The sequence below is a fragment of the Dromiciops gliroides genome, chromosome 3, assembly GCF_019393635.1.
Source record: "Dromiciops gliroides isolate mDroGli1 chromosome 3, mDroGli1.pri, whole genome shotgun sequence".
NCBI classification, from domain to species: domain Eukaryota; kingdom Metazoa; phylum Chordata; class Mammalia; order Microbiotheria; family Microbiotheriidae; genus Dromiciops; species Dromiciops gliroides.
The window spans coordinates 542,940,371-542,965,370 of NC_057863.1; the positions used below are offsets into that span (position 1 = coordinate 542,940,371).

General features: G+C 47.2%; 1 protein-coding gene across 5 annotated transcripts in view; it reads right to left on the bottom strand.

Moving 5' to 3' along the window:
* FCHSD2 (FCH and double SH3 domains 2) overlaps positions 1 to 25,000 on the bottom strand; it is a 354,314-nt gene continuing 329,314 nt past the window's right edge. For 4 of the 5 annotated variants that reach the window (XM_043992382.1, XM_043992381.1, XM_043992379.1 and 1 more), the window contains 7 exons: positions 19,625 to 19,759; positions 13,158 to 13,241; positions 12,857 to 13,034; positions 11,195 to 11,415; positions 3,844 to 3,973; positions 3,661 to 3,743; positions 1 to 2,102 (listed from right to left, as the gene is read on the bottom strand). In XM_043992382.1, coding sequence (XP_043848317.1) covers positions 2,019 to 2,102; positions 3,661 to 3,743; positions 3,844 to 3,973; positions 11,195 to 11,415; positions 12,857 to 13,034; positions 13,158 to 13,241; positions 19,625 to 19,759 — 915 coding nt within the window. In that variant the 3' untranslated portion in view covers positions 1 to 2,018. The remainder of the gene's footprint in view (positions 2,103 to 3,660; positions 3,744 to 3,843; positions 3,974 to 11,194; positions 11,416 to 12,856; positions 13,035 to 13,157; positions 13,242 to 19,624; positions 19,760 to 25,000) is intronic. The other variant, XM_043992380.1, reaches the window with a different exon arrangement.

A 25,000-nucleotide genomic window follows, 5' to 3' on the forward strand; every position in this document is an offset into this window, starting at 1 on the left:
TCCACTTTTTTTTATTATTCAACATTTTATACATAATAAATACAAACTTTTTACAGCCAGTACAGAGGAAGCCGTTGCAGAGGTGTTCTCAGTGTACTGACACTGTACACTGGGATACATGGATTACGTGCCCTGTATGAACCAGTCATAGTTAAAAAGGAGGCATTTTTACATCTTTTTCTTTTAAATAAAATTAGCAGCTCTTACAGAAAATATTTAAAATAGAACTAAAGAGATTTCCAATAATACTCTTAATTTGGAGAACCTTGATTTGCGGGCACAGACAGACAGACAGACTGGCTGGAAGGATAGAGGAAGAAAACAGCAGAGTGATACTTACTTGACTTCGGCATTGTGATGCTTTTAACATTTCTGCAGACTTTTAAATCTTAAAAAACACTTTTTTTTAAACTTAAGAATAAGTTTGATAAACACATAAAAAGACCTCAAACAGATCAACAGGTTAAGAGGTGCGAAAGAACAAAAAATACAGAAGAGATTCATTCGCCCACAGTCCTTGTTACTGATGAAATGAAGCCATCCGGGAAACGTTTCCTTGGATGAGATGTGACTTTTGGTCAAGGGGCTTGGGAAGCACTCTTTGCTTCAGAGATCATTTTCTGAGGTCAGATTCTTTGAAGCAATGTGTGCAAAGTTCAGATAATGTCACCTAAATGTAATATTGATTTCTTTAAAAATAAAACAGTAAAAGCAAAGCAACCTCCCAAAACAGCCCTTTTAAACTAAGTCGTCAGTTCTCTTATCTTCTGGTTTAGGTGGAAAAACTTCCTACCCAATCGTGCAGACAAAAAGGGTTTTCCTTAAATACCTGGGAGCTACTTCTCCCCAGAAACTTGGGATCTCATCAATATTGCCAGTAAAACCACAGGTTCTCCCTATAATGGGGAGTTGGGGTGGGATTCTTCACTGCATCCTCAGTTTGGATTTGTGCCAAGCCCTGAAGTGAGGCCAAATGGCAATGTCTTTCTCAACTTGGACTTCAAGGCCCTAGTAAAACTCTTCTGGACACTGATGAGACCTGAGGAGGCAGATGGCCTCAAGGCCATGGTGGGGCCAATTTCCCTGGACTCACTGCTGTGGACCAGTAGCTGGGCTTCCATCAGCTGGGCTGATAAGCCAACTAGAAAATAACACTTAGTTCCCTGAACTTTGACCTCTCCCAGGTTACCCAATGACAAGGCTGAGTTGTGGCCAGGATGCAGCTTCTGGGAGATCCACAGTGATGACTGGGTCAGGGCAGGTGCTCGGATACACACGAGGCAAAATACTCAGCAGTGGGGAAGTCAGCCAGTTGGGGCTTTCTGATGGAGATGAGGCCTCTCTTCTCGATGTGAGGAGCGCTTAGGAATGTCCTGCCCCTTTCCCCAGCTCGAGCTGGGGTGGGGTGGGGTAGGGCGGGAGGGCAGGCTGTGACTACTAGACAAGTAGCAGGAGGAGGAACACCAAGGGCACCAAGGCCTTCTGGGCCGGCAGCATGGCCCGTCCGGTGAGGGTGGCAGGGACTGTGATGCAGAGCCGGCCCTCCTGCCCCGAGCCCTGTGCTTCTGCCCCTCTTCTGAGGCTGGAGAACCTGATTCATCTTCACCACTCATCACATGGGTGATGGTGCTCAGGGGGTTGGGCAAGTTTGTAACACATTCCTATGGCCACAGTAATATACTGTACTAACACATGTGACAGGAAGGGGCTGGGATCGGGCCACACAAGTGGCCAAGAGCTTGCCCCAAGTTGCAGGTGTGCCTGCCTGACCAGGGCCCTTTGCCACTGTGGGCTTGTGCTCTGGAAGGAGAGATGACTCAGAGAAAACAAGCAAAGGCACGGAATCTTCATGACTGAGGGAAGAAGGAGAGCAGGTCATTGCTGCCCGGAACTCCCTCCCTTCTTCCTGCTCCTTAAAAGAGTCATCTTCATGCAAAGGTGCCTTGAAAAATGAGTCTGGCCGAACTGGAGTGGGTGGGCCGAGATCATGGGGCAGATGTACGCAGTGAGGCCGGCCATCACACTAGCGTGATCTCAACATCCTCCATCTTCTCTGTGGGCCGGCGGTGGCTCTGCGTGGGAGGAGGGGGCGCAGCCCGTACCTGGGGAGAGAACCACACAGAGCTCCATGGGTGGGCTGTTCTACTTTCTCTGCCTCTGAACACAATAACACTGGATGCTTGAAAGGGAATAAGGGAGACTGGCTGTTCAAGAGCTGCCATGAACATGGGATTCCATTTACTCAACCATTCATTCTCTACTTATACACACTCAGCCCATGTGATGATATAGAGGCAATGGGGTGTGATGCAAAGGGTGAGTTCCTTCCCCAATTGAGAAATGGTCAAAGGATATGAGCAGGTAGTTTTCAGATGAAGAAAAGAAAGCTAACTACAGCCATATGAAAAAAATGTTCTCAATCACTACTAATTAGAGAAATGCAAATTAAAACTACTCTGAATGTAATGGAATACTATTGTGTTGTGAGAAATGATGAGCAGGTGGATTTCAGAAAAACCTGGAAAGACTTGAACTGATGCTGAGTGAAGTGAGCAAAACCAGGAGAACACTGTACACAGTATCAACAACATTGTATGATGATCAACTGTGATAGACTTAAGTCTTCTCAACAATACAATGATCCAAGACAACTACAAGGACTCATGATGGAAAAAATGCTTTCCATATCCAGGAAAAAAGAGCTATGGAGTCTGAATGCAGATTGAAGCATTAAGAAGCAAAACCAAACAAACCAAAAGAAAAAAACAAAGGATGAGTTCATCAAGGTCACAGGATGCTGGTTCTAGAGCAGAAAGAGCCCCCGAGAAAACAAAGTCCAGACCTCACATTTCACAGATGAGGAAATGAAGGTGCAGGCAGTGTATTAGGAGTGGAATTGAGTTAAGGACCCCAGAGCTTCCTTCTTTCCACTGGGGTTACTGACAATTTACTACTTGTAGGACACTGGGGAAGTCACTGAATCTTTCTGGGCCTCAGTTTCCTTGCCTGCAAATGAGACTTTTACAAAGCCTTTATAGAGGGGCAGCTAGGTGGCGCAGTGGATAAAGCACTGGCCTTGGATTCAGAAGGACCTGAGTTCAAATCCAGCCTCAGACACTTGACACTTAACTAGCTGTGTGACCCTGGGCAAGTCACTTAACCCCCATTGCCCTGAAAAAACAAACAAAAAACCCAAAGCCTTTATAGAGGAGGAATGCTCTGTCTTTACAGAACCAAAACATTCTCCACAGAAAAACCTTGGGAGGCAGAAGATATGGTTATTTCCATTTTATAGGTAAGAAAAGTGAAGCCTAGAGGACTTAGACCAAGAGCCAAAGAAGCTGCCTGTGAATGCTGGCTGACATGCTGTGCAGCCTCTCTAGATCTCAGTTTCCCTGTATGTAAAAAGAACGGGTAAGACTAGATATACTGCCTGAAGACCCTTTCCTCTTTAAAGCTGATGATCCCATTTAGTTGATGTCAGAGCCAGGACTCTGCTCATTTCACAGATGAGGAAACTGAGGAAGGATCAAGCAGGCGCAGTGTCCACAGCTACAGAATGAGTAGTGCTAGAGCCATTTCTTGGCTTTAAATCCAGGGCTAACACCATCTTATGTGGAAGAGCCAAGCACCCCCATGGTCCTGGGCCAGGATACTTACAGGTCGAAGCTTGCCGTAGGAGGCCTCCGGTGTGTGTCTTGGGGGCTGAGAGAACCCCGGAGAATCAGAGCTGAAGCTGTTTTCTGTGGGAGAGAATGAGAGTCATGGGGGTGGGACTCACTCCAGGGGCATAACAGGGTAGAGATGGGTCAGGGAAGGAGGAGAGTGTTCCTTGAGCCTCACCATTCATGGAAGGAGACCTGGGGAAGTACCGTGAGTTCCTCTTGTCAGGGCTGGGCGAAGGGCTGCTGGGCGGCTGGTCATAGAGCGGCAGTGGAGGCAGAGAATTGTGTGGCTTGGGGGAGGGAGAGATCTGTGAAGAAGGTGAGAGGTGGTTAACAGTCTGTGACGATGGACAGGAAGGCGCTTTGTTAACCCACTCTAATACAGCTTCTGCAGAGTGAGCTGTTAGACAGCGTGGAAGACCTGGGTTCAAATCTCTTTGGTACTTACACCTGTCAAGAGGTAATCACAACGTCACAAGACCTATGTGAAAACCAGTTTATTACAAGAACAATGAACAAGCATGTGCAACCCAGAGGGCTCCGGGTCCTTATAGAAGTTTGCATATTTATGACAATACAACAAAAGGAGGAGGAAACAGGAAAGGGCCTGGCCTGACAGGGGAAAGGGGCAGTAACCCAAGCAGCCTAGGTCAGAGGACATGAAGAGGTCTTCTTGGCCCTCTCTGGATGGACTACACCAGCTGCCGGGGATGCTGGCGTGATTGTGCAAGCACTGGGGATAAGCAGAGATGAGAAGGAGCTGGCCCCTGCCCTCAAGGAGTTTAATTATGTGGCCCCTTCTAATCATTTGGGAAAGAGCTTCTTATCCAGTTCCCCTGGTAAGGAGCAGGCTGGGGCTGGGCGGCCAAGGCTCTGTGATCCTTTCCTTCTGCTGGCCATCATTGCAGCAGCCCTCTGATTCCAACTCAAGCAGATGGTAACTTGGAAATATTTCCCAAGGCCGGGATGAGCACTGGGCATGGAGTCTGAATCCAGGCCCTGGAATTTACTGCCATGACCCTGGGACAAGTCACTTCCCTTTCCTGGGCATCCGTTTGCTCATCTGAGGGAGGTGGATAATGACACCTGCCCATCTTACCTGGAAGGGCATCAGCATCATCACCATCATCAAAGTGTCATGTAAAAAGTACTGTGGCCACCTGGCAACTCGGCCCCCTCAGTGAAAGGCGCTGAGCAGCCAGGTACCTGGGCCGGCATAGACACAACTAGCAGCTGGCAGACTTGAGTTTTTAAAAGCCTTCCAATGAGCTGGGTAATGACCGTCTGAATGGAGTAAACATATGCACAAACATGTTGCAAACCCCCAAATACTGTGTGCTAACAGGGTCCAAAGCGGCAATAATGGAAATGATCGTAAACCTGGGCCCATGCGTGTTCAGAGCGGCCTGTGGTCACACACACAGAACCCCAGCCACTTTCAGTAGTGTGAGAGAGACTAAGGCTGAGGACCCTGAGCCCCGTTTAGCAGATGCCAAGAGGTCAAGTGCCTGGTCCAGTGGCACCCAGTCCCTTGATGGTGGTGCCAGGACTCCAGCTTCGGTCTCCTGACTCCAAGGCCAGCAGTTTCTCCAACATCCTGTCATCTCTTTGGTTTTCTTTAAGCATTTTATTTTAGTTTACTTTTTTTGCAGGGCAATGAGGGTTAAGTGACTTGCTCAGGGTCACACAGCTAGTAAGTGTCAAGTGTCTGAGGCCGGATTTGAACTCAGGTCCTTCTGAATCCAGGGCTGGTGCTTTATCCACTGCACCACCTAGCTGCTCCCCATTTCTTTAGTTTTCAAGCAAACTCGAGTTGATGTACAGAATGGAAAAATACATTAGCAACTTTAACATTTCCAGTTATTCATAGAGCAGTTTATTCTCACTGTTCATTTAATTAGCCTCAGGAATAATAAGTGCTCACATTTTTACCACATTTGATGGTTTATAAAGTACTTTCTCCTTGCAACAACCCTGTGAGGGGCATGGTGCCAAGACTGTTATTACCATTTCACAGATGAGGAAACAGTCCTGGGAGGGACACCAGGGAGGGGCGGGTGGCTATTTGCATCGCTGGAGGAGGTGCTCACTCACACCAAGAGATCACAGATCCAGTGGAAAACTTAGTGATGAGGAAAGGCAGGTGGGGCTTACTTGCCTGCCGCTCCAGGGTGAGTTAAGAACTAGTATTTACACCTTGGTTCCTGTCTTCCGGGTCAATGTTCTTTCTGCTACATGTTGCACAGACAGGCCATGGGGAGGGATGGCTGGCTGCCTGCATTCCCCAGAGATGACACGTGCAGCCAACATCTGCCTGTTTCCTTTGTGGCCAATGGTACTCACTGCAAGCCAGCAGGAGTTCAGGGCCACAAGGAGCTCAGCAGTGCTAATCTGAGCACTCACCCGCTGGTTGTGGCCTATTAGCACCATGCCTGAAGCTACTTTGTGGTAAATATATAGCCCCACATGCATTGGCTGCAACGTATTTTCTTTGTTCAGAAGACCTTGATCCTGGAGCCAGGGAAGGAGAGAGGTGTTTTTCAGTCTCTTCTCCCCTCATGAATGGTAATGGCTACCTCAGGGTAAAAGAGCTCCTAGGAGTTGTATGAACTTGCCCTGAAAGGGGAGATCCTGAGAGTGGACTTCCCCTGCTCAAGAGGTGACCATCTCCCTGCTGCTGAGGGAGGCCCTCAGGGATTTCCTGCAGAAGCACATGAGATCCTGGCTGAGGCCACCTGGCTTCTAAGAGGAGCTCGCGAACAGTATTCCTGAATGACAGTCTGCTGTGTGGAGGTGGGTGGCCTGGCCCTGTCGGCCTTGGAGGCTGCCTGGGGGATGACCACAAGCTGGAGAAATTGTCAGTCCCCTCTCAAGGAAGAAGGGGATTGCTCTGAGAGCTCCTGAAAAAGGTTTAGCCTCGGAGCACTAAGAGGCTCACGGTTCTAAAGAACAAGGGAGGCGCTCTCTGGGGGGCCTCTCCAGTCCCTGGGCACCCTCAACAGCACAGAGTGGTCTGATGGGAAAGAGGAAATGCATCCCGCCAAGGGTCCCTGTGGCTTTAGAGAGGGACCCAGTGCAATGCTAGAACTCCGGAGGCCCCCGTGGCTGTTTTCTCTATCTGTTTGGGGACTTTTATGAGCCCTCTGAACCTCCTGGGTGAATCTCTTACAGTGGATGTTTACAGAGAAGCTGGGGATCACGCTAACCTGCATTGGGAGAAACCGAGATACGAGCTCTGCCCATGCCTGCTTTTTGAGATTTCTGTGGAGTCAACTCTGGGGTGAGGACAAACCAAGCCAAGTTGAAGAGAGACACTGAGCCTCTGCCTGTGCTTGGCTCAGGAGAACTAATCAGTCTGCAAACAGCAGCAATGCCTTGTGTTTTCCCAGGGCTTTGTAGGCACAAGTGAGGTCACAGTCCGTATCACACCGGATCTCCCCAGGAACCCTGGGGGAAGGGCATAGCAGAGAAGGGGTAGGACCCGCCCAATCCACAGATGGAATGAGCCCTGAAGATGACTATGGCCAGAACTGTGCCTTAGGACAATTCTTTTGACAGTTGTGTGAAGGACGGATGGGTGAGGGGACTAGAAGTGGGGTGGCCAATTAGGAAGAGAGGGAGGGATGATGAGGACCTCTACTAGAAGAGAATGGTTTAAGAAATATTAGAGAGGTAGAATTGACAAGATTTGACAATTAAATGGATACGGGACAAGGGTGAATAAAAGGGAAGGGTCAAAGAAAGACTATGGGGTTATTGACTCGGGTTACTGGGAGGAGCATGGTGGTGCTCTTCAGAGAAACAGGAAAGTCAAGAGGAAGGGGACATTTGGGGAGGAGATAAATTTCATTTGCATATATTGAGAGGTACTAAGGAGGCAGTTAATGATGTGGGACTGGAGGTCAGAAGAGTTATTAGGGTGGGAGGGAGAGATCGATTGATCCATCTGTGTACAGATGAAAATGAAACCCCTGGAAGCAGATGAGATACCGAGAGAGTGTAGAAATGGAAGAAAAGTGGGTCTAGGCTCGTACCCTGTGGGACACCTGGGCAGATGAAATGGCTGTGTTTGAAGAGCACAGCTCTTGACCAGGACTATTCAAACAGCCTCCTGACTGGTCTCTACAGCAATCTATCTTTCATGTGGTGGCCTAGAAGCTTCCTAACACACAGGTCTCAGTGTCCTGCTCTTGCTCAAAAACTCTAAGATACAACACAAACTCCTCAGCCTGGCACTGAAGGCCTCACATAATCTGCTGCCAACCTTATGGCACATCATTCTTCCTTTGACGTTCTCTACTGTCTGACAAAACCGCACAACTGGCTCCGTACAGACCGTGACCTGCTCTTCCACTTTGGTGCCTTTAAGGAGGCTGTTTCCCATGTTCAGAACACTCTCATCCTCATCACTGCCAGTCCAAACTGAGCTGTGACCTGTTTCTTCACCCATAAAATGATGATGAAACAAACTCTAAAGCCCAAACAAACTGGACCCCTCCCTTTTTTTGTTTGTTTGTTTGCTTTTTGAAGTGAGGCATTTGGGGTTAAGTGACTTGCCCAGGGTCACAAAGCTAGTTAATGTCAAGTGTCTGAAGCCAGATTTGAACTCAGGTCCTCCTGACTCGGGCTGGTGCTCTATCTGCTTCGCCATCTAGCTGCCCCCTTTTTTTGGACCCCTTTGTTTTTCTCTGTAGGCCCACTGAGATGCTGCAGCCCTCCCCCTCTGATGTCTTCCCTGATCACTCCACCCCCAAGTGTCTTGTGTTCATAGAACCCTTTGCTGGGACCTGTCACAGAATTCCAGAGTCTCGTTTAACCCATCCTTAAAAAGGATTCTGTTGACAACACATCTGATGAGCTCCAGCCTTTGCTTGAAGACCTCCCACTACCTCGTGAGGAACAGGTCATTCCAAACAGGGACAGTGCTAATGGTCAGGAAGCTTCTCTTGACATGAAGCCTCCATGTTCATCCCTTCCTTTCTACCTCTGAGGCATGCTTTGGCTCTGTCCCAGCCTACTCTGGGCTCTAGTGATTTGTGTACATTTGTATCTCTTCTTAGTAGACTGTAAACTCCAAGAAGGCATGGGGTGATGGAGCACAGGGCACAGGCCTTAAGGTAGGCCCTTATAAACAGTTTTTAATCCAATGGAAACACTGATACACAATATGGACAGGCCACAGGGTTCTGAGCCAGAAGGGAACTACAAGGTCATTTAATGCCATCCAATGCAGGTGTTTTATAGATGAGATTTTCATGTGGTGGCCGAGGATCGCCTCTCATGCTATCTTTGTGAATAGCCTGGAAAGTGTAGACAGTATTGTTGGGTAGGAGTAGAACTGGGTAAAGAAGTAGGCCTAAAATAGTCATGACAGGATATAGACAATGAGGAATAAGGTCTCTTGTGAGGTGCCCAAAGGATCTGTCCTTATGTGTTGTTCAATGCTTTCATCAATGACTTAGAGGAAGGCATTAATGGAAGCAAACCTGTGAGGGATAATTTACACACTAGATGCAAGTCAGTATTAAATTAGATCTCAACAGGCTAGAACAGCAGGACAAATCAATTAAGATAAAATATACTAGGCGAATGTCAAGTCCCAGATAGGACATCAAAGAATTAGCTTCACGGGTACAAGATGGGGGAAGTATAGCTAGGCAGCAGTTCATTTAAAAAAGATCTGGGGGTCCTGGTGGGCCAATATATGTCTACAGTACAATATGACAGTCCTAAAAGATAATGTGGTCTTGGGTTACTTTGAGAAAAGTGCCCGGAAGGAGGTAGGTGGGAATCCTCCTGTCCTCTTTTGAGTCAGAGCCTACCTACAGTACCATACCCATTTCTCAGCTCCACATTTTGGAAAGGACATTGACAATCTAGAGAGAATCCAGAGGGGACAGTGACTAGGATGGCAGAGGGCCTTGACATCACGATGAGGACTGACTGAAGAAAATAGGAACATTTAGCCTGCAGAAGAGAACACTTGGGGGGAGGGCTGAATGTGACAGCTGTCTGGAAGGATTTGAAAGCGTGTGACTTGCTCTGCCCAGAGAGTACAATTAGGAGTAATGGGAAGATGCTGAAGAGAGGAAGATTTGAGTAGGATGTTAAGGAAAACCTCCCGAGAATCAGTACTATACAAAAGCGGAGTACAAGTGTGGAGGCTGGCCTAAGGAGCTGGAGGCTTCTCCAGAGACTAGGAGTTCTCAGCACAGGCTGGAGGACCACTTAGAGAGCATCTGGGTAGTGCTAGGCTAGACTAGATTAGAGGCGTCAAAGCAAGGGAATCAGATTAAAATGTGATTGGGAGATATTTAACTCTCCAACACAGATCATGTTCATTTGTGGTTTTCTACAGTCAGAATGTGGCTGGCAGGGATCCATTTTTATTTGAGCTGGCTTCTCCTACACTAGATGACCCGCTCAGGGTCTCCCTGAGATGCTGAGAACAGCTGATGGAGCCGGCTTTGTGCCAGATCCTCTGTCTGAAATCCACTGCTCTTTCCACTTGGCCACTACTTGAGGTGAGTCAAAGTCTGGAGACTCAAATCTTTCACTAAGCCCTTCCTGCTTTATCCCATAATTAAGGTGACAGAGCATTCCTTCTGCACTGAACCCCTGGGGGAGGGGCAGGCACTGAAGTAGAAACAGGTGATGCACAAAACCTCTCCAGAGCCATAAAAGGGTTTCCAGCATCTTTACTTTTGTCCTTCCCTTAGGCATCATCACTGAGACTGAGGTGGGCAAAATCTTTCCCCAGAAGTCTGCCCTGATGGGGCCTGGAGGGCTGAGGCACGGCCCCAGGAGAGTGCTATGGAACAGAAAGTCAATGGGTATTCCACAGATGCTTCTGGAACATCTCCAATGCGGGCTTCTTAGGATCGGGTGGGCACTGCCTTTATCCCTAGTGCATGACTATGCACATAGAATCAGTCAATACTCATTGAGTACTCACTTTGTGCCGAGCACTGTGCTAAGAGCAGGGGCTACAAAAAGGCAGAAGACAGTCCCTGTCCTGAAGGAGGGGGAGAGAATGTGTGACCAAACATGCACAAAGCAAGCTAGAAACAGGATAAACAGGAGATAACGAAAAGGAAAACACTGAGGAGAAGAAGGGCTGAGTGGAGGAGGGAGAGTGTTCCAGGCATGGGAGACAGTCAGAGAGAATGCCTAGAGGTGAGAAGGTGTTTGATAAATGCCGGCTGAGTTAGATCGAATTGAAGAATAATTTTTCAGTGAGCAATTAGTAAGAATCAGATAAAGTAGCACCTCAGACTGTTTACGTATCTTTGTTTTAAACAGGTGGTTGACCTATATAATGACAAGGGCATAGACTACATCAGAAGACTTGGGTTCAGGTCCTAGTGCAGGACTTCCTATGTGGTAAGAAGACCTTTAACAAGTCATGGTGAAATGGTCTTAATGATCTTCTCAGGGTTACTGTGAGGACCACACCATGACAATGTGTAGGAAATGTCATTGGGTCATTGTCCATAACCTTCCTCCCCATCCCTTTCCCTTCCACTTACCTGAATCTCTCTCACCCACTGACTATCACCATTTTCTGAGGCTGAAAGTTCTTCCACTAGCACCGAAGGGAAAACGCCAACACGTCCATTGAATTCCCCTTCCCAGAAGCCATCATCATCTTGGTTCTCCTTGTTCAAGATGCGGATGATCGCTCCCTCCGGAAAGGATAGTTCATCATCTGTCTGGCCTTCATAGTCATAAAGTGCTTTCACAAAACAGACTGTGGAGCAAAAGACATAGAATAGTGGCTGAGGCCATTTGCAGCTGAGCTGTTGGGCCCCTTTCACATCTGCCTACAGGACCACTAACTGATCACTGACCTGGCTTCTACTAAAGGACAGAATTCACCAAACAGCTCAGGTCAAGCAGGGCCTCATGCAAAGACTCTTCCCTCTGCCCTAACATAATGATGGCTCCACCTGAAGCGATGTGTCTAGAACTCTGGGATGCATGTGTTATGTAATGCTGGGCATTCTATTTGCCAGCATGTGCTCCTAACAGACTGTTTCATGAAGGCAGAGACCATGTCTTATCCCAATGATGCTTCCTACTCTCTAAATTCCACCCCTCCACCCTGCAGCGTTCCCACATCATTCTGCCTACAATACGTGCATAATATTGTTGAATAAGTGAACAAACCAAATAGATCCCTGTCCTGCCCTCTGTGGCCAGGCAGAACAAATCTTCCCTCGGATATTTGAAGAAATCAAGCATGCTTCCTCTAAGTCTTCCCATTTTTTTCAACCAGGATATTAAGCAATTTCTACACTAAAGCACTGCAGAGCACATGCTGTGCGAGCATGCGCGTGTACACACACACACACACACACACACACACACGCGCACACAGTAAGTGTAATGAACATCTGCTAAGTGACTGACCCTCCCCCCAAATGCCTCCTAACATTCTGTCTTGTCCTCTTCCTATGCAGTAAACAACACATCCTGAAGCCTAAAGGGAGACTCTGGGTGACACTGCTGGGCCGATGACATGTTATAATAATGCCACTAACTCATTTCAGCCAAACACCGCTCTGACCTTTTGGGGTGGATCACCTGAAGTACAAAGTGACTAGTCAGTTTTGTGGCATTAGCTCCCTTGGGCGCCAGTCAGCAGTATCAGATAATGTCTGATGATGCCACAACTACGGACCTACTACCTCATGTAGTGCTAATGTACCCAATGTATGTTTTAGGAACCAACGAGTGATGTCATGGAGGGAAGGTTCCTTGCCTGCACTCCCTGTCGTGTTTTTCACCTTTGTACCCCACCCCGCCGAGCCCAGAGTCAGACATTTAATAAACGGTCACTGGCTGTCTGCTTTCTATAGAGACACTGGACTCCTCTGCACCTGTATCTCCACATGTGCTCCCTCTTCTTCCTTTAGATGGTCTCTGGAATGAAATGCTGCCTCATCCATAGAACATTCTTGATCCTTTGGTCCAGGACCATCTTCTCCCCCAGGCCTCATGTGGCACATTCTATGGTGTCTAGAAGACTATAAGCCTCTTGGGAGCAGGGACCATAACTTACCTCAACTCTACATCTCTCCCAACTCCTAGTGTTGTGTTCTGCATACTGCAGGTGCTTACTAAATGCTTATTATAATGTTTTTGCTGCTATTGGGTGAAATGGCCTACTGAATCCTATCAGTTATTACCACTGGAATCTCCATTGAGGCTCCCAGAAACAAGTTCCGCCTCAGTTGAATTGCTCGACGTGTGAGAGCGGCTATCCAGTGCGGCGAGGGACTGCAGCATGCTCAGGAGGCTGTTAGATGTAGGGAACTGCAGGTACTTCTCGGGCACGTAACCCACCTGCCCAACTTTGTTTCGGGCCTGTGGGAGAGAGGGACAAGAGGGCGGCGCATTCACAGACATGAAGGGCCCGGGGCCTTGTGAGAACCCAAACAAACTCCTCCAAATGCCATGAGAAAGGGTTATATGAGCAAAGGAATCTACCTTTACCCAGTCTTCCATATCTCCATCTTCAATCACTTCTAACACCTCATGCTCCTCAATCGTCAGCTCGTCTGGCTGAGATGCCTGCAATGGAGGATGGTCATGGACAAAATTATAAAGGTTAGATAAAGAGCAGATGTAGGCTGGTCATCAAAAAGAAAAAAAGCCAGAGAGCAAAATGATTTTGAAAAAAGAATTCAAGTACAAAAAATTTCAATGCTCTAAGGATTTTATGAGGTGAAACTGTAATGGAAACAAGTGGTAGCATAGGTCATTCCTGAGGCACTATGGCTTAGAGAGGTGGGAGCTTTGCTTTGGACCACAAGCAAGCTCCTCAAGGTCTCTGTGTCTCAGTTTCTTCATCTGCACAACAGGGCTGACATTGCTGCCCTCTCCCAGGGGGATTGTGGGATGAATTCATATTTGTAAACAAGATGAAGTGAGTGAATGAATGAACGAATGAATGGACCAATGCAAGGCTTCTGTTAAAGACCACGGAAGGTAACTAAATAAATAACAGCAACATGACAATGCTGAGCACTATGGGACCAGGCATGCAAATGAGGCAAGGAATGATGTGCTCAAGTGTGAAGATGGTTCAGACAGCGCCTTGATTTGAGGGTCATCCATTTTAGAGCCCTGTCCGTGAGACAGCAAAGCTGTGGGAAGGGCCACGATGCACGGTTAGCCAGGGCTTGGTATTTATGGGCACCTCCCTCGCCCTGGTCGAAGACCTCTGCTGTCCTGGTATTTACTATCTATTGTGCATCTAATCAGGCAGAGCTATTCCCCTTAAGATCTCCTCCTCTGAACTTGGTCATATGTCCACTTACAGGAAAAAAATAGCATTATGATATGATTGCCCAATTACGGAAATATAAACACACCCTGGTCAGGCTTTAAAAAGTCACTTACCTCAAAACACAAGAGGCAAGAACTCATCAACTCATGATGGCTTTTCAAGTAGGGGAAAACTTTGTCCCTCTTCAATAGCTAAAGCCCTTCCTCTCCCTGCTGCTTTGAATGTGGGAACGTCAAAGAGGGGGGAGTCACTGTCTCCAGGTTCATGGGACAGTCTGAAGAGTCATGTGACCACGACTGGTCTAGTACACGTGAAACCAAATCACCCATCACTGCCTGCAGGTCCAGAGACTGTTGGAGCTGGCAAGAACCTCAAGAGGCTCTCCAGCCAAGCCTTTCCATTTATAGATGCTGAACTCGGGTCCAAGCTCATGTAGTTAATGACCTTGGCAGAGCCTGGGCTCTTTCCATTTTACCATGCTGCCCTCCAGGACACTAATGGGCTATTGTAATAAGGGAAGAAGAAAAATGTAGTTGGCCTCAAGTGTAAGGCTATTCTAGTTCAAAGAGCTATGGGAGTCTTTTAACACTGTTAGCTACAAAGATCCCATCCATGAAGTTTCTCCTGCCCTGTGTCGGCTAGAGCTGCAGACACGGCAAGAGCTCTTTACTGCCCCCACTGTATCCATCCCTTAAAGGCCACTTTCTCCAGGAAGCCTGCCTTGATTTCCTGTCAGATTTCCCCCTTTTTGTCCCTTGGACCACACGTAGCACTTTGCACTTCCCTGATGAACTTACGATAGTAACTTATATTCTTTTTGTTTTGTTTTTGCAGGGCAATGAAGGTTAAGTGACTTGCCCAAGGTCACATAGCTATAAGTGTCAAGTGTCTGAGGCCAGATTTGAACTCAGGTCCTTCTGAATCCAGGGCCAGTGCTTTATCCACTGTGCCACCTAGCTGCCCCTAGTAACTCACATTCTTATGGTGCTTTTAACAACAAAGTACTTTCTTCACAACAACCCTGGGAAGTAGGGAGTTACATGTATACATATATGTATTGTATCTCCTCCAGTAGCAAACTGTGAACTACCTGGGGACAAGGAATATGTCTCATTCATTTATCTCTGAACTGAATTCATTTATAACTGAACTGAATCATGTTACTGGGTTATCTTGGGGACAGTTGCCTGTGGATAATTAATGGGATAAATTGCACACAAAGGGTTAGGTTATAATTGTTCAGGTACCACTATTTCTGTCATTAAAGACCTTAAAAACTGGAGCCAGCTTAGGAATTTTTCAATGGGAAGGAGATCAAAGACAACAGAGATAAGCAACATGTCAGTTGGCTAAGAACAGCACGTTTGCCAGGAAGCTCAATCTTTTTTTTTTTTTTTTTTTTTTTGCGGGGCAATTGGGGTTAAGTGACTTGCCCAGGGTCACACAGCTAGTAAGTGTTAAGTGTCTGAGGCCGGATTTGAACTAAGGTCCTCCTGAATCCAGGGCCGGTGTTCTATCCACTGCGCCACCTAGCTGCCCCCAGGAAGCTCAATCTTAAGTACACCTAATAAGGAGGACTTGAAGCACAACTTATAGATAATCATCAAGCAATGATTGGATGAAAATTACTTTTACAAAATAGTTTTACTCATAGGCTACTTTAAGGAGAACTAGGTTGGGTCAGGAGTAGTGGGGAAAAAGGAGACAGGATGAGGGTATACCTGCATGGGATTCTGGGCAGTATTTAATGTTAGATGAATCCCCTACTAAGATTAACAAAGTGAAATAGATGAAGAACATGTGGATCTCAACCCACTTGAGTGGTGAAGTAAACACTACCATGTTTTTGTGTTGGGGGACAGCCCAGGACATTCAATTTGAAGTCAGAGGACCTGAATTCAATTCCTGGCTCAGCCACTTCCTATCAATGGTGCTCCAGGGAAGGTGCCCCACCTCTCTTGGTTGGGGTTTTCCCATCTCTAGAGTGAGGGGTTGGATTAGACAGCTTCTGGGTTTCTTCTAGCTCTAAGTCTATGATCCTACTATGCACTGACTGCATTCCAGGACCAAGGAAATAAGAGGGGACAAAAGCCAACAGTCAGAGATTTCAAATAGATCCTGTCTTAGACCCGAAGGGAACATAGACAATAATTTCTAATACTGGTTTTTTGAGATCCTCTTGTTCCTTCAAAATCCTTAAGAACTGGGGCAGCTAGGTGGCGCAGTGGATAAAGCACCAGCCCTGGATTCAGGAGGACCTGAGTTCAAATCCGGCCTCAGACACTTAACACTTACTAGCTGTGTGACCCTGGGCAAGTCACTTAACCCCAATTGCCTCACCAAAAAAAAAAAAAAATCCTTAAGAACCCAGAGGCTGTCTTAAAATTCTCAAGACAAAATCAAAACAAACACGCCCCTATGGGGAGTGTTGTAGAAGGAGAGAAGTACCACATGCAAAGAGAGGTTGGCAACTCCAATAAGTCTGGGAAGCAGAGACACTGACAATTAAGTGTGGTCTGTCTGTATTATAACTCTCTCTTTCTATCTGTCCCTTGAGACCTCACATTCACACTGGTGCCTGCCAGCACCTAGGCCGGCAAGGGAGACAGGGTGGATTTCACTTGGCTCCCTTGGTCGCTCATTAGTAGGAGGGAGAATTAACACTTCCTCTCTCCTCCACTGCTCCTTGGCAGCTCATGGAGCTTTTCACGAGCATCCCTGAGAGGCAGACAGGGCAAGTAGTTTTATCCCTCCCTTTGCAGATGTGCTGGATTTGCACTCAGGGAAATAACATGATTTGCTCACAGTTACTTAGCCAGGAAGGGAGAGCTGGGATTCAGACTCTGGTCTCCTGACATCGAGAAACTGCAAAGTGGTTACAGGATGGTGACCAGGATGGTGAAGGCCCCTCCCTGACTTAGGGCCCAGGGAGGTTGGGGTGAATGAGCTGAAGACATTTAGTCAGGAGAAGTGAACACTCAAGGTGGACAACGTGGCTGCCTCCAACAAACAAGGGGCTGGCATATGGAAGAGGGACTGACATGTTCTGTTTGGCCCAGCAAAGTTGCATGGATGAATTTAGGTTTCATGAGTGGAAAGAATTTCAATTACAGCTATCCAAAAAGAGACTGGTCTTTCCTAAGTCAATATTTCCTTTGGTTTCCGTTCTTTGGGGCCACCTCAGTATGAGGTGGGGCAGCTAGGTGGCACAGTGGATAGAATACCCAGCCAGGAATCAGAAGGCCTGAGTTCAAATTCAGCCTCAGACACTTGCTAGCTGTGTGATCCTGGGCAAGTCACGTCACCCTGTTTGCCTCAGTTTCCTCATCTGTAAAATGAGTTGGAGAAGGAAATGGCCAACCACTCTAGTATCCTTGCCAAGAACCACCTCCTCCAAAAAGAAAAGGGGGTCACGAAGAGTCAGACAGAACTGAAACAACTCAACAAGAACATGAGGCAGTGGGTTCTCCATCAATGGCAGAATGACCACTTGTCTGGTTGGTGGGAGATGGGATTCTTGATCAGGTGTGACTTGGACCAGATGCTAGCTAAGGTCCCTTCTAGCTCTGGGATGATGTGGCTCTGCCTACATCTGACATTCTCTCTGGGTAGAAAGTACTACTGGAAATAAGAGCTTGAGGTTTTCTGGTAATATAGATATTGTTCTTCCCTGTCTGGACAACCAGACAAAGGAAGGACCGCTGTATTAGGATAATAAAGAGGAAGGTTCTGGAAACCACTCCGGGGCAGAGTTACATTTGGGACCATGTAACAAGGTTACATTAACAGACAGCTAGAGGCAGCGTGGAGCAGCAGACAGAGAGCTGACCTCAAGAGTCAGGAAGAGCTGGGTTCAAATCTCACCACCACACACCCTGCTTCTATGTCCCTGGGCAACTTAACCTCTCAGTTCCCCAGGTTTCTCTCTGACAGTGTCAGCTGCAGAGCACTTGCTGACCTGCAGTGGGAAAGGGGGTTGCTTCATTAGATGTTTCCTACACCAACAAAATCATAGGTCCCGTTGAATGAAAACAAGCATGTAGTATCCAAAATGAGAGATCTTGAAAGGCACTATGGTGTAATGGATAAAAAAGTGAACTTGGAGTCAGGAAAAACCTGGGTTCTGATTCTGCCTCAGATACTTAGTAGCCAAGAGACCCTAGCAAAGTCATCACCCCAGAAGTTTCATTTGCAAAATGGTGACAATAGCACCTTTATCAGGATTAAGTGACGAGGTACATAAAGTGCTTGGCAAATCCATCTATAAATGGGAGCACTAACAAGTGGCTTAGGTCTGTCAAGGGGGGAGCTGTAGGGCAGAGTGGGAACAGCTCCAGGAAACCCTGAGTTCTGGTCCAGGCTCTACCCTTCACTTGCTGCGGGACCTCAGACAAATCCCTTCCTTTTCTGGGTCTTGGTTTCCCCATCTGTAATCTCAAGGGGTTGAACTAGGTCCCATCCACCCTCCCCTTAGGGGCCAAAATCATTTTCTTCAACACAGGTCTCATCATGTCCCTGCCCTGTTCTCACTTGGGTGGGGCCCTAGTGCCAGGAGGACAAGGCATGGCCTCGTCAGCAGGCGTCAGACAAAACCCTGCACTACCTGGCTCCAGCCAGCCCTTCCATGAGTTTATATTACGCTTCTTCAAGCACGCCATGTTTTTGTTGTTCCTCCAACTCAGCATTCCAGTGCCCATCTCTGCGCCTCTGCCCAGGCCACTGAGAATGTCTGCCACGTACTTCCTCCCCCCTTGCTCCCCCCTCACTCCCCCCCCCCCGCCTCCCAGAATCCCTAGCTGGGGTCCAGGGTCCTCCCAGATGCTGCCTCCTCCAGGAAGCCTTTTCTCATCCCCTTGTTTACCAGTGCTCTAGCCTTGTTCAAATGATAGTTTATTTACTAATCTGTGTATTTGTTGAATCCCCAAAGTGGAATGTAATCTCCTCGAGGGAAGGGCCTACTCTTTCTGCCTGAGTATCCCCAATGCCATCAAGCACAGTAGGTGCTTAATAAAGGACTGCTGAATTGAATTCCATTTAAGGCCCCAGGTCTGACAATCTATGATGCTCTGGCTCCAGGTCTGGCTCCTCTGTCCTGGTCGAACCAAGTAGGACTGAGCAAATAGATCTGAGCACCATATTTTGGGAAGGACACTGATGAGCTGGAGTAGAGTGACTAGAAGGATGAGGGGACTAGAGACCACAACATCTGAGAAACAGTAGAAGGGACCAGGAGAATGTCCAGCCCAGAGAGGACATTCTCACTGTCTTCAGAAACACCAAGGGCTAGGGGATGGGCTTGCTTTTTCTTGGTCACAGAGGGCAGACTCTATCTAATGTAAGGAAAAACTTCCTAAAGGCCAGCACTGCCTCATAGCGGGGTTGGTCATCAGAGGTAAGTTTCCATCACTGCAGATCTTCCAGGAGAGGCGATGACCATTTATTGGGGATGCCATGGATGGGACTTCTCCAGGAGGCACTGGATCAACAGATTCCAGCTGACGTTCTGCCAGCTCTGAGATCTAGGGATTCCTGACCCACCAAAGACACAGATGTCTCAGGGCTAACCAGGCAGCTGTTGAGTATGTAAGACCCAAGATGTCACATGGAGATGTAACACTAAGTGTCCAATTTTGAACAACCTCCCGTATTTGTAAGAAGTACAAACCTTGTACGAATAGACAACTTTGCAGGTCAGTGGATAATTTCGTAGGGTGCCCGATGGACTGGAACTGCTATCATCAAACACATCCATGTTGTCCTCAAATTCTTCCCCTTCTTCTCTTTCAGCATCCACATTAAGCTGGGGGGGGGGGAGAAACAAGAAAAGAAAAATGCTTGCTTGCTTGCTTCCTTCACAGAATGGTTTGAAAGCAAAGTATGCTAACGAGTGAGGAATTCTGAAGTCTCGACTCACTGATGGGGGTGGGGGGAAAGGGGGTGGCACAAGGTATACGTTGCAACTCCAGCTAGCTCTTATCGAGTTAGAGTCACTGAACTTTCTCTTGAATACTCAGAGGAGAGAGATTAGCTACTCTCAAGGTCTCTGCTGCAGCATCCTTCAGGTCTGCTTTGTAAGGGTCTTCATGGCTTTCCTCCCAGCTACCCCACCCCCCTTATCCGAATCTTGATGCAGAACTTCACACAGACAAGGCCACAGCCCAGGAAGGGTCAGGGACCTGGGCTTTGCTCATTTGGGAGGCAGCAGAGAACCCTGGGAGGGGTAAGGAAGCCTTGGGCTTCACTGCCTGCTCTGTTACTCATTAGCTCCCTAACACTGGCTATGTCAATGCATTCCTCAGAGGCTCAGCTTTCTCACCTGGAAAGTGAGGGGAAAATAACACACTGTTTAACCTCATAGAGCTCTGAGGAGCCAAGAAGGAAATGTAAATGTAAACACAGTCTTCCATACACCTCAGGAAGCTTCGTCAGTGTCAGCTCTGGCACCATAAGACATGCCTCTGGCAGCACAGGCCTAGGGGCTGCCCCAGGGACTCCAGGGAGGGGATCCCCTCTACCCACAAGGAGCAGGGAACACTTTCTGTCTCTGAGAGTCACCGAGAGCAAAAAGAGGGGACCTGCCCAGGGTCAAATAAGTAGCATGGATGAGAGATGAGGCTTTGACCCAGCTCTACATCCTCTTTCTCCCAAGCTGCCTCTCCCACCCCTAGATGCATGCTAAGTCTAGAAGGTAGTGATAGCATGCCTTTTCTTTTTTTCTTTTTTTTTTAAGTGAGGCAATTGGGGTTAAGTGACTTGCCCAGGGTCACACAGCTAGTTAAGTGTTAAGTGTCTGAGGCCGGATTGGAACTCAGGTCCTCCTGACTCCAGGGCCAGTGCTCTATCCACTGTGCCACCTAGCTGCCCCCCCCCACATGCCTTTTCGAACTCTACCTTTTTATAAATCCCAAGCTGCTTTTTTGAGCAGGGGCTGCTATTCTTTGCTGTGAGGTTTATTTTTACTTAGTTATCTTTTTTGTTTGAAAGCAACAATTTTGTTGGCGACCTCTTGTTCTGCACGATCCCTGGACTCTGAGCCCCATCCCTTAGAAAAGGAGGTCTAGGGGCAGCTCGGTGGCACAGTGGATAGAGCACTGGCCCTGGAGTCAGGAGTACCTGAGTTCAAATCCGGCCTCAGTCACTTAACACTTACTAGCTGTATGACCCTGGGCAAGTCACTTAACCCCAATTGCCTCACTTAAAAAAAAAAAAAGAAAATGAGGTCTAGCTTCCCTATATATGAGGAAGGAGGGACAAGGAAAATTTAAAAAGGAAAATAAAATAGTAACTAGCACCAGAGCTCATTTCCATGTTTCTTTATAGGCAAATACAAAACCTTTAAAATACTGTTGGTGTGTGTGTATAGCAGCTTCCTGCCATCAAAGAGAAAGTCCCTATTAACTATCTAGTCTGTATCCCTTAGAATGAAGGACAAACAAGAATCAACATTCTGCCCCACGGGGGACCCAACTGGTCTGCTCTAGTTGGGCAACATGGCTCCTTCCTTTCTTTTTTCCTTCTTTCTTTCCTTTCCTCCTTCCTTTTTTCCATATAGAAAATCATATCCTTATCTGCAGTAGCTCTGCAGAAAGAAAGATAAATTTGTCTGCATTAAATCTCACAAGATGTCTTCTAAGGAGCACTCCTTCAACCTAAATAACTCAGGCCCTTACTGATTGGCCAACAACAGGTCCCAGGCCAGGCCTCATTTTGCCAATGTTTGGCCTCTAGCTGGCTCAGGGTGGGCCTAAATAGGTTAGAGATCCTGAGGGTCTTTCTCTCAGCCTCCCCCCTTTTTTCGGGGGGGAGTAGGTAAGGGCTTTTTTCCTCTCATTTATTACCTAGCCTTAATGACTGAGGGAGCATGTCCTCAGCAAAACTGTAAAAGGCCTTAGCTTAAAAGGCCAAGGTCTCTTGCTGCATCCAGGGCCATCTCCAGCCATCCTGATGTATATCTTGTCACTGGACCCAGAGGGCTCTGGAGGAGAGAGTGACTGCGTCACTTAAATCTAATTTAGTGCAAGTCATGACATCTGTCACGGTCTTCTTTGTCAACGAAGGACAAACAACAATTCCATAGAACTATTACAATATCAACAAATAGCCAGGCACCTCTGGGCTTGGACTTGCTCATGTTGCCACTGCTCCTGTTGTGGCCAGACCCTGGGTCTTCCATCTTCATGTCACTGACCTTCAGTTCCCAATCAACAGGCCCTTCTAGAACTTTGCATTCATATCTGGGTCATCTTCTGGAGAATCAACATTATGTAAGGACTTGTCTCTTGCTGGGTCCTCCAGAATGAAGTGAACATTCATTTTACCCTCTATCATCTAACTTTGCAGCTTCTCTGTTCAGTCCAGGTTGGTACTGTTGTCCAGCGTGCAGGAGTTCCTGGTTACTAAATCACAGGTGTCTTCCAGCAGTGCCCCTATACAACATCCCCATTCCCTGCCCAGCACCCATCCTCACCTCAGGTCAAACTTCGGTTCTGGGATTCTCACATTGCAAGATAGCCCAATCATGTCCATCCATGAGGGTGATGCTGGTGCCCAAGGGCTCCCCTGCACCTCCTGACTTTACCTCATCAGGCTAGTGTCCGCCTCAGTTCTCACAACTAAGAATGGGGCAGGAGTGCTGCACTAGGGGACCTTTGTGTTGGACTGTGACACGGTCATCTTCCGATCTTCCACAGGGTCATTGGATTTCTCTTCAGGCTCTTCTATCTTGAGTGCCAATGTGTCACAAGGACATCATCTTTCCAAGGAATATGTGAGTTCTCCACAAAACTAATGATCCCTAAAGGATCATCAATGATAAAAACGAATGGGCAGGGGCAGCTAGGTGGCGCAGTGGATAGAGCACCGGCCCTGGAGTCAGGAGGACCTGAGTTCAAATCTGGCCTCAGACACTTAACACTTACTAGCTGTGTGACCCTGGGCAAGTCACTTAACCCCAATTGCCTCACCAAAACAAAACAAAAAAAAAAACAAAACCCAAAATAAACAAAAACAAAAAACAAATGGGAAGTCCATCCACTTTAAATAATGTGTTGTTGTTTTTTTGGTTTTTTTTTTTTAGTGAGGCAACTGGGGTTAAGTGACTTGCCCAGGGTCACACAGCTAGTAAGTATTAAGTGTCTGAGGCCGGATTTGAACTCAGGTACTCCTGACTCCAGGGCCAGTGCTCTATCTACTGCGCCACCTAGCTGCCCCTAAGTCCATCCACTTTAACTGATTTTCCCTTTGGGTTAGCCTGACCTGTTCCGAATCCAAGCAATCTATTCAGAAAAGAAACCTACTTCATATCCTCCAATGTTTTGCCTGAATGTGTGACTTCCCAATCCCGGAGCTCACCCCTACCCCCGCTTTCTGCTTTTCTGTCTTAACTGAGGAAGCCGCTGCATCCTTTACTTGGAATAGCCTGTTGCCCTCATTGTAATTTGCTGCAATCCTTCCTATCCTTCAAGGCCTAGTTCCAATGTCATCTCTTGCAAGAAGCGTTCTGTGAACCCTTAGTGGAAACCTTCATATTGTGCAGAATTTTTCTTAATTTTTCCATTCTTACATGCATCATAGATATTTATGTACATGGTCCTATCTACTCCATTAGTCTGTGAGCTCAAAGAGGGCAAGGAACTGGCATTATATGTGCATCAGTGGTACTATTAAGTATTTCTAGATTGGTCCTTACATTAAAACCCAGAGTTCTATAGTCTCAGTTCTATGATTCTATCAATTTCTTTTCTTTTTTCTTTCTTTCTTTCTTTTTTTTTTTGAGGGGCAATGAGGGTTTAGTAACTTGCCCAGGGTCACATAGCTACTAAGTGTCAAGTGTCTGAGGCCAGATTTGAACTCAGGTCCTCCTGAATCCAGGGCCGGTGCTTTATCCACTGCACCACCTAGCTGCCCCCTATCCATTTCTTTTCAATGAAGAACTGCACCATTTAACAGAGATGAATAAGAGAGAGCATGATGTAGTACAGAACTTTTGAAATCAGAACACCTGACTCAAGTCCTGGTTGTGCCAACTCCTCATTTTGTGAACTGGCAAGTAAGTCACCCTGAGCCTGACCTGAGCTTCCTCTTCCTGAAGTGAAGATAATCATGCTTGCATGACTTACCTCACATGGTTGTAGTGAGGAAAATATTTTGCAAACCTCAATGCACTAGGGAAGTAACTGAGGCAACACGGTGACTTGTAGAGAGAGGAAGTGGATTCGAGTCATGGATCTTCCACTTATAAGCCATGTTGGGGCTCAGTTTCCTTCTTTGTAAAACTGCCAGACTTAGATGGTCCTGCCCTCCTTGGGCATTCTATTTTCCAAGCAGCCTCCTCCAGTAACAGCATTCTGGGATTCCGTTCCATGAGTTGTCTTGGGGCTCCAAAGCCACATTGTCACACAGGATTTATGTGGAACCCAACCCTGAAAAGTAATTAAAACTACATGCCTCTCCTCTGTGCTATCCCACATTCCTTGGGTTGCCCAGCACATGTTATATGAATGATTGTCAGTGGAGATGACAATGAAGACTCCATCGAGCCCTTTCATGAAACCAAGTGAAAGCTGATGTTGGCAGGCTGAAAAAAATGCTTGTTTCCAAAAATATCTGTGGAATTTTCCCTCGTCTGCATTGTCCTCTGGCCTGGGGCCTCGATCCCACCAGGGAGAACATTTCATTTTGGCGACAACATTTCATTTCTGGTATGAAACATGGCTTATCTCTTTTCTGGTTATCATCTGCCTGGTCAGAGGAAATTTTCTGCTTCTTGTAGAAAGGATGTCCAGGGCACAGTGGCAGCAGCAGGAACTTGGGGTGGGGGGCTGGGGTGTGTACATACATATGAGCTCCCACTCAGGAAAACTCTTCTTCCAATCTCCCAAGGTGCTGCATGCTGGGTTCATCTCTTCTTTCCCCCTCCTCCTTGTTCTCCTCGTCCCCGTGGGAGGGGACTTTGCCTAATCTGGCTGCTTTTCACATGTGAAGTTCTACAAATCACTTTCTTGTGCTCTCTCTCTGACCCTATGAAGCAGAACTTTCTCTT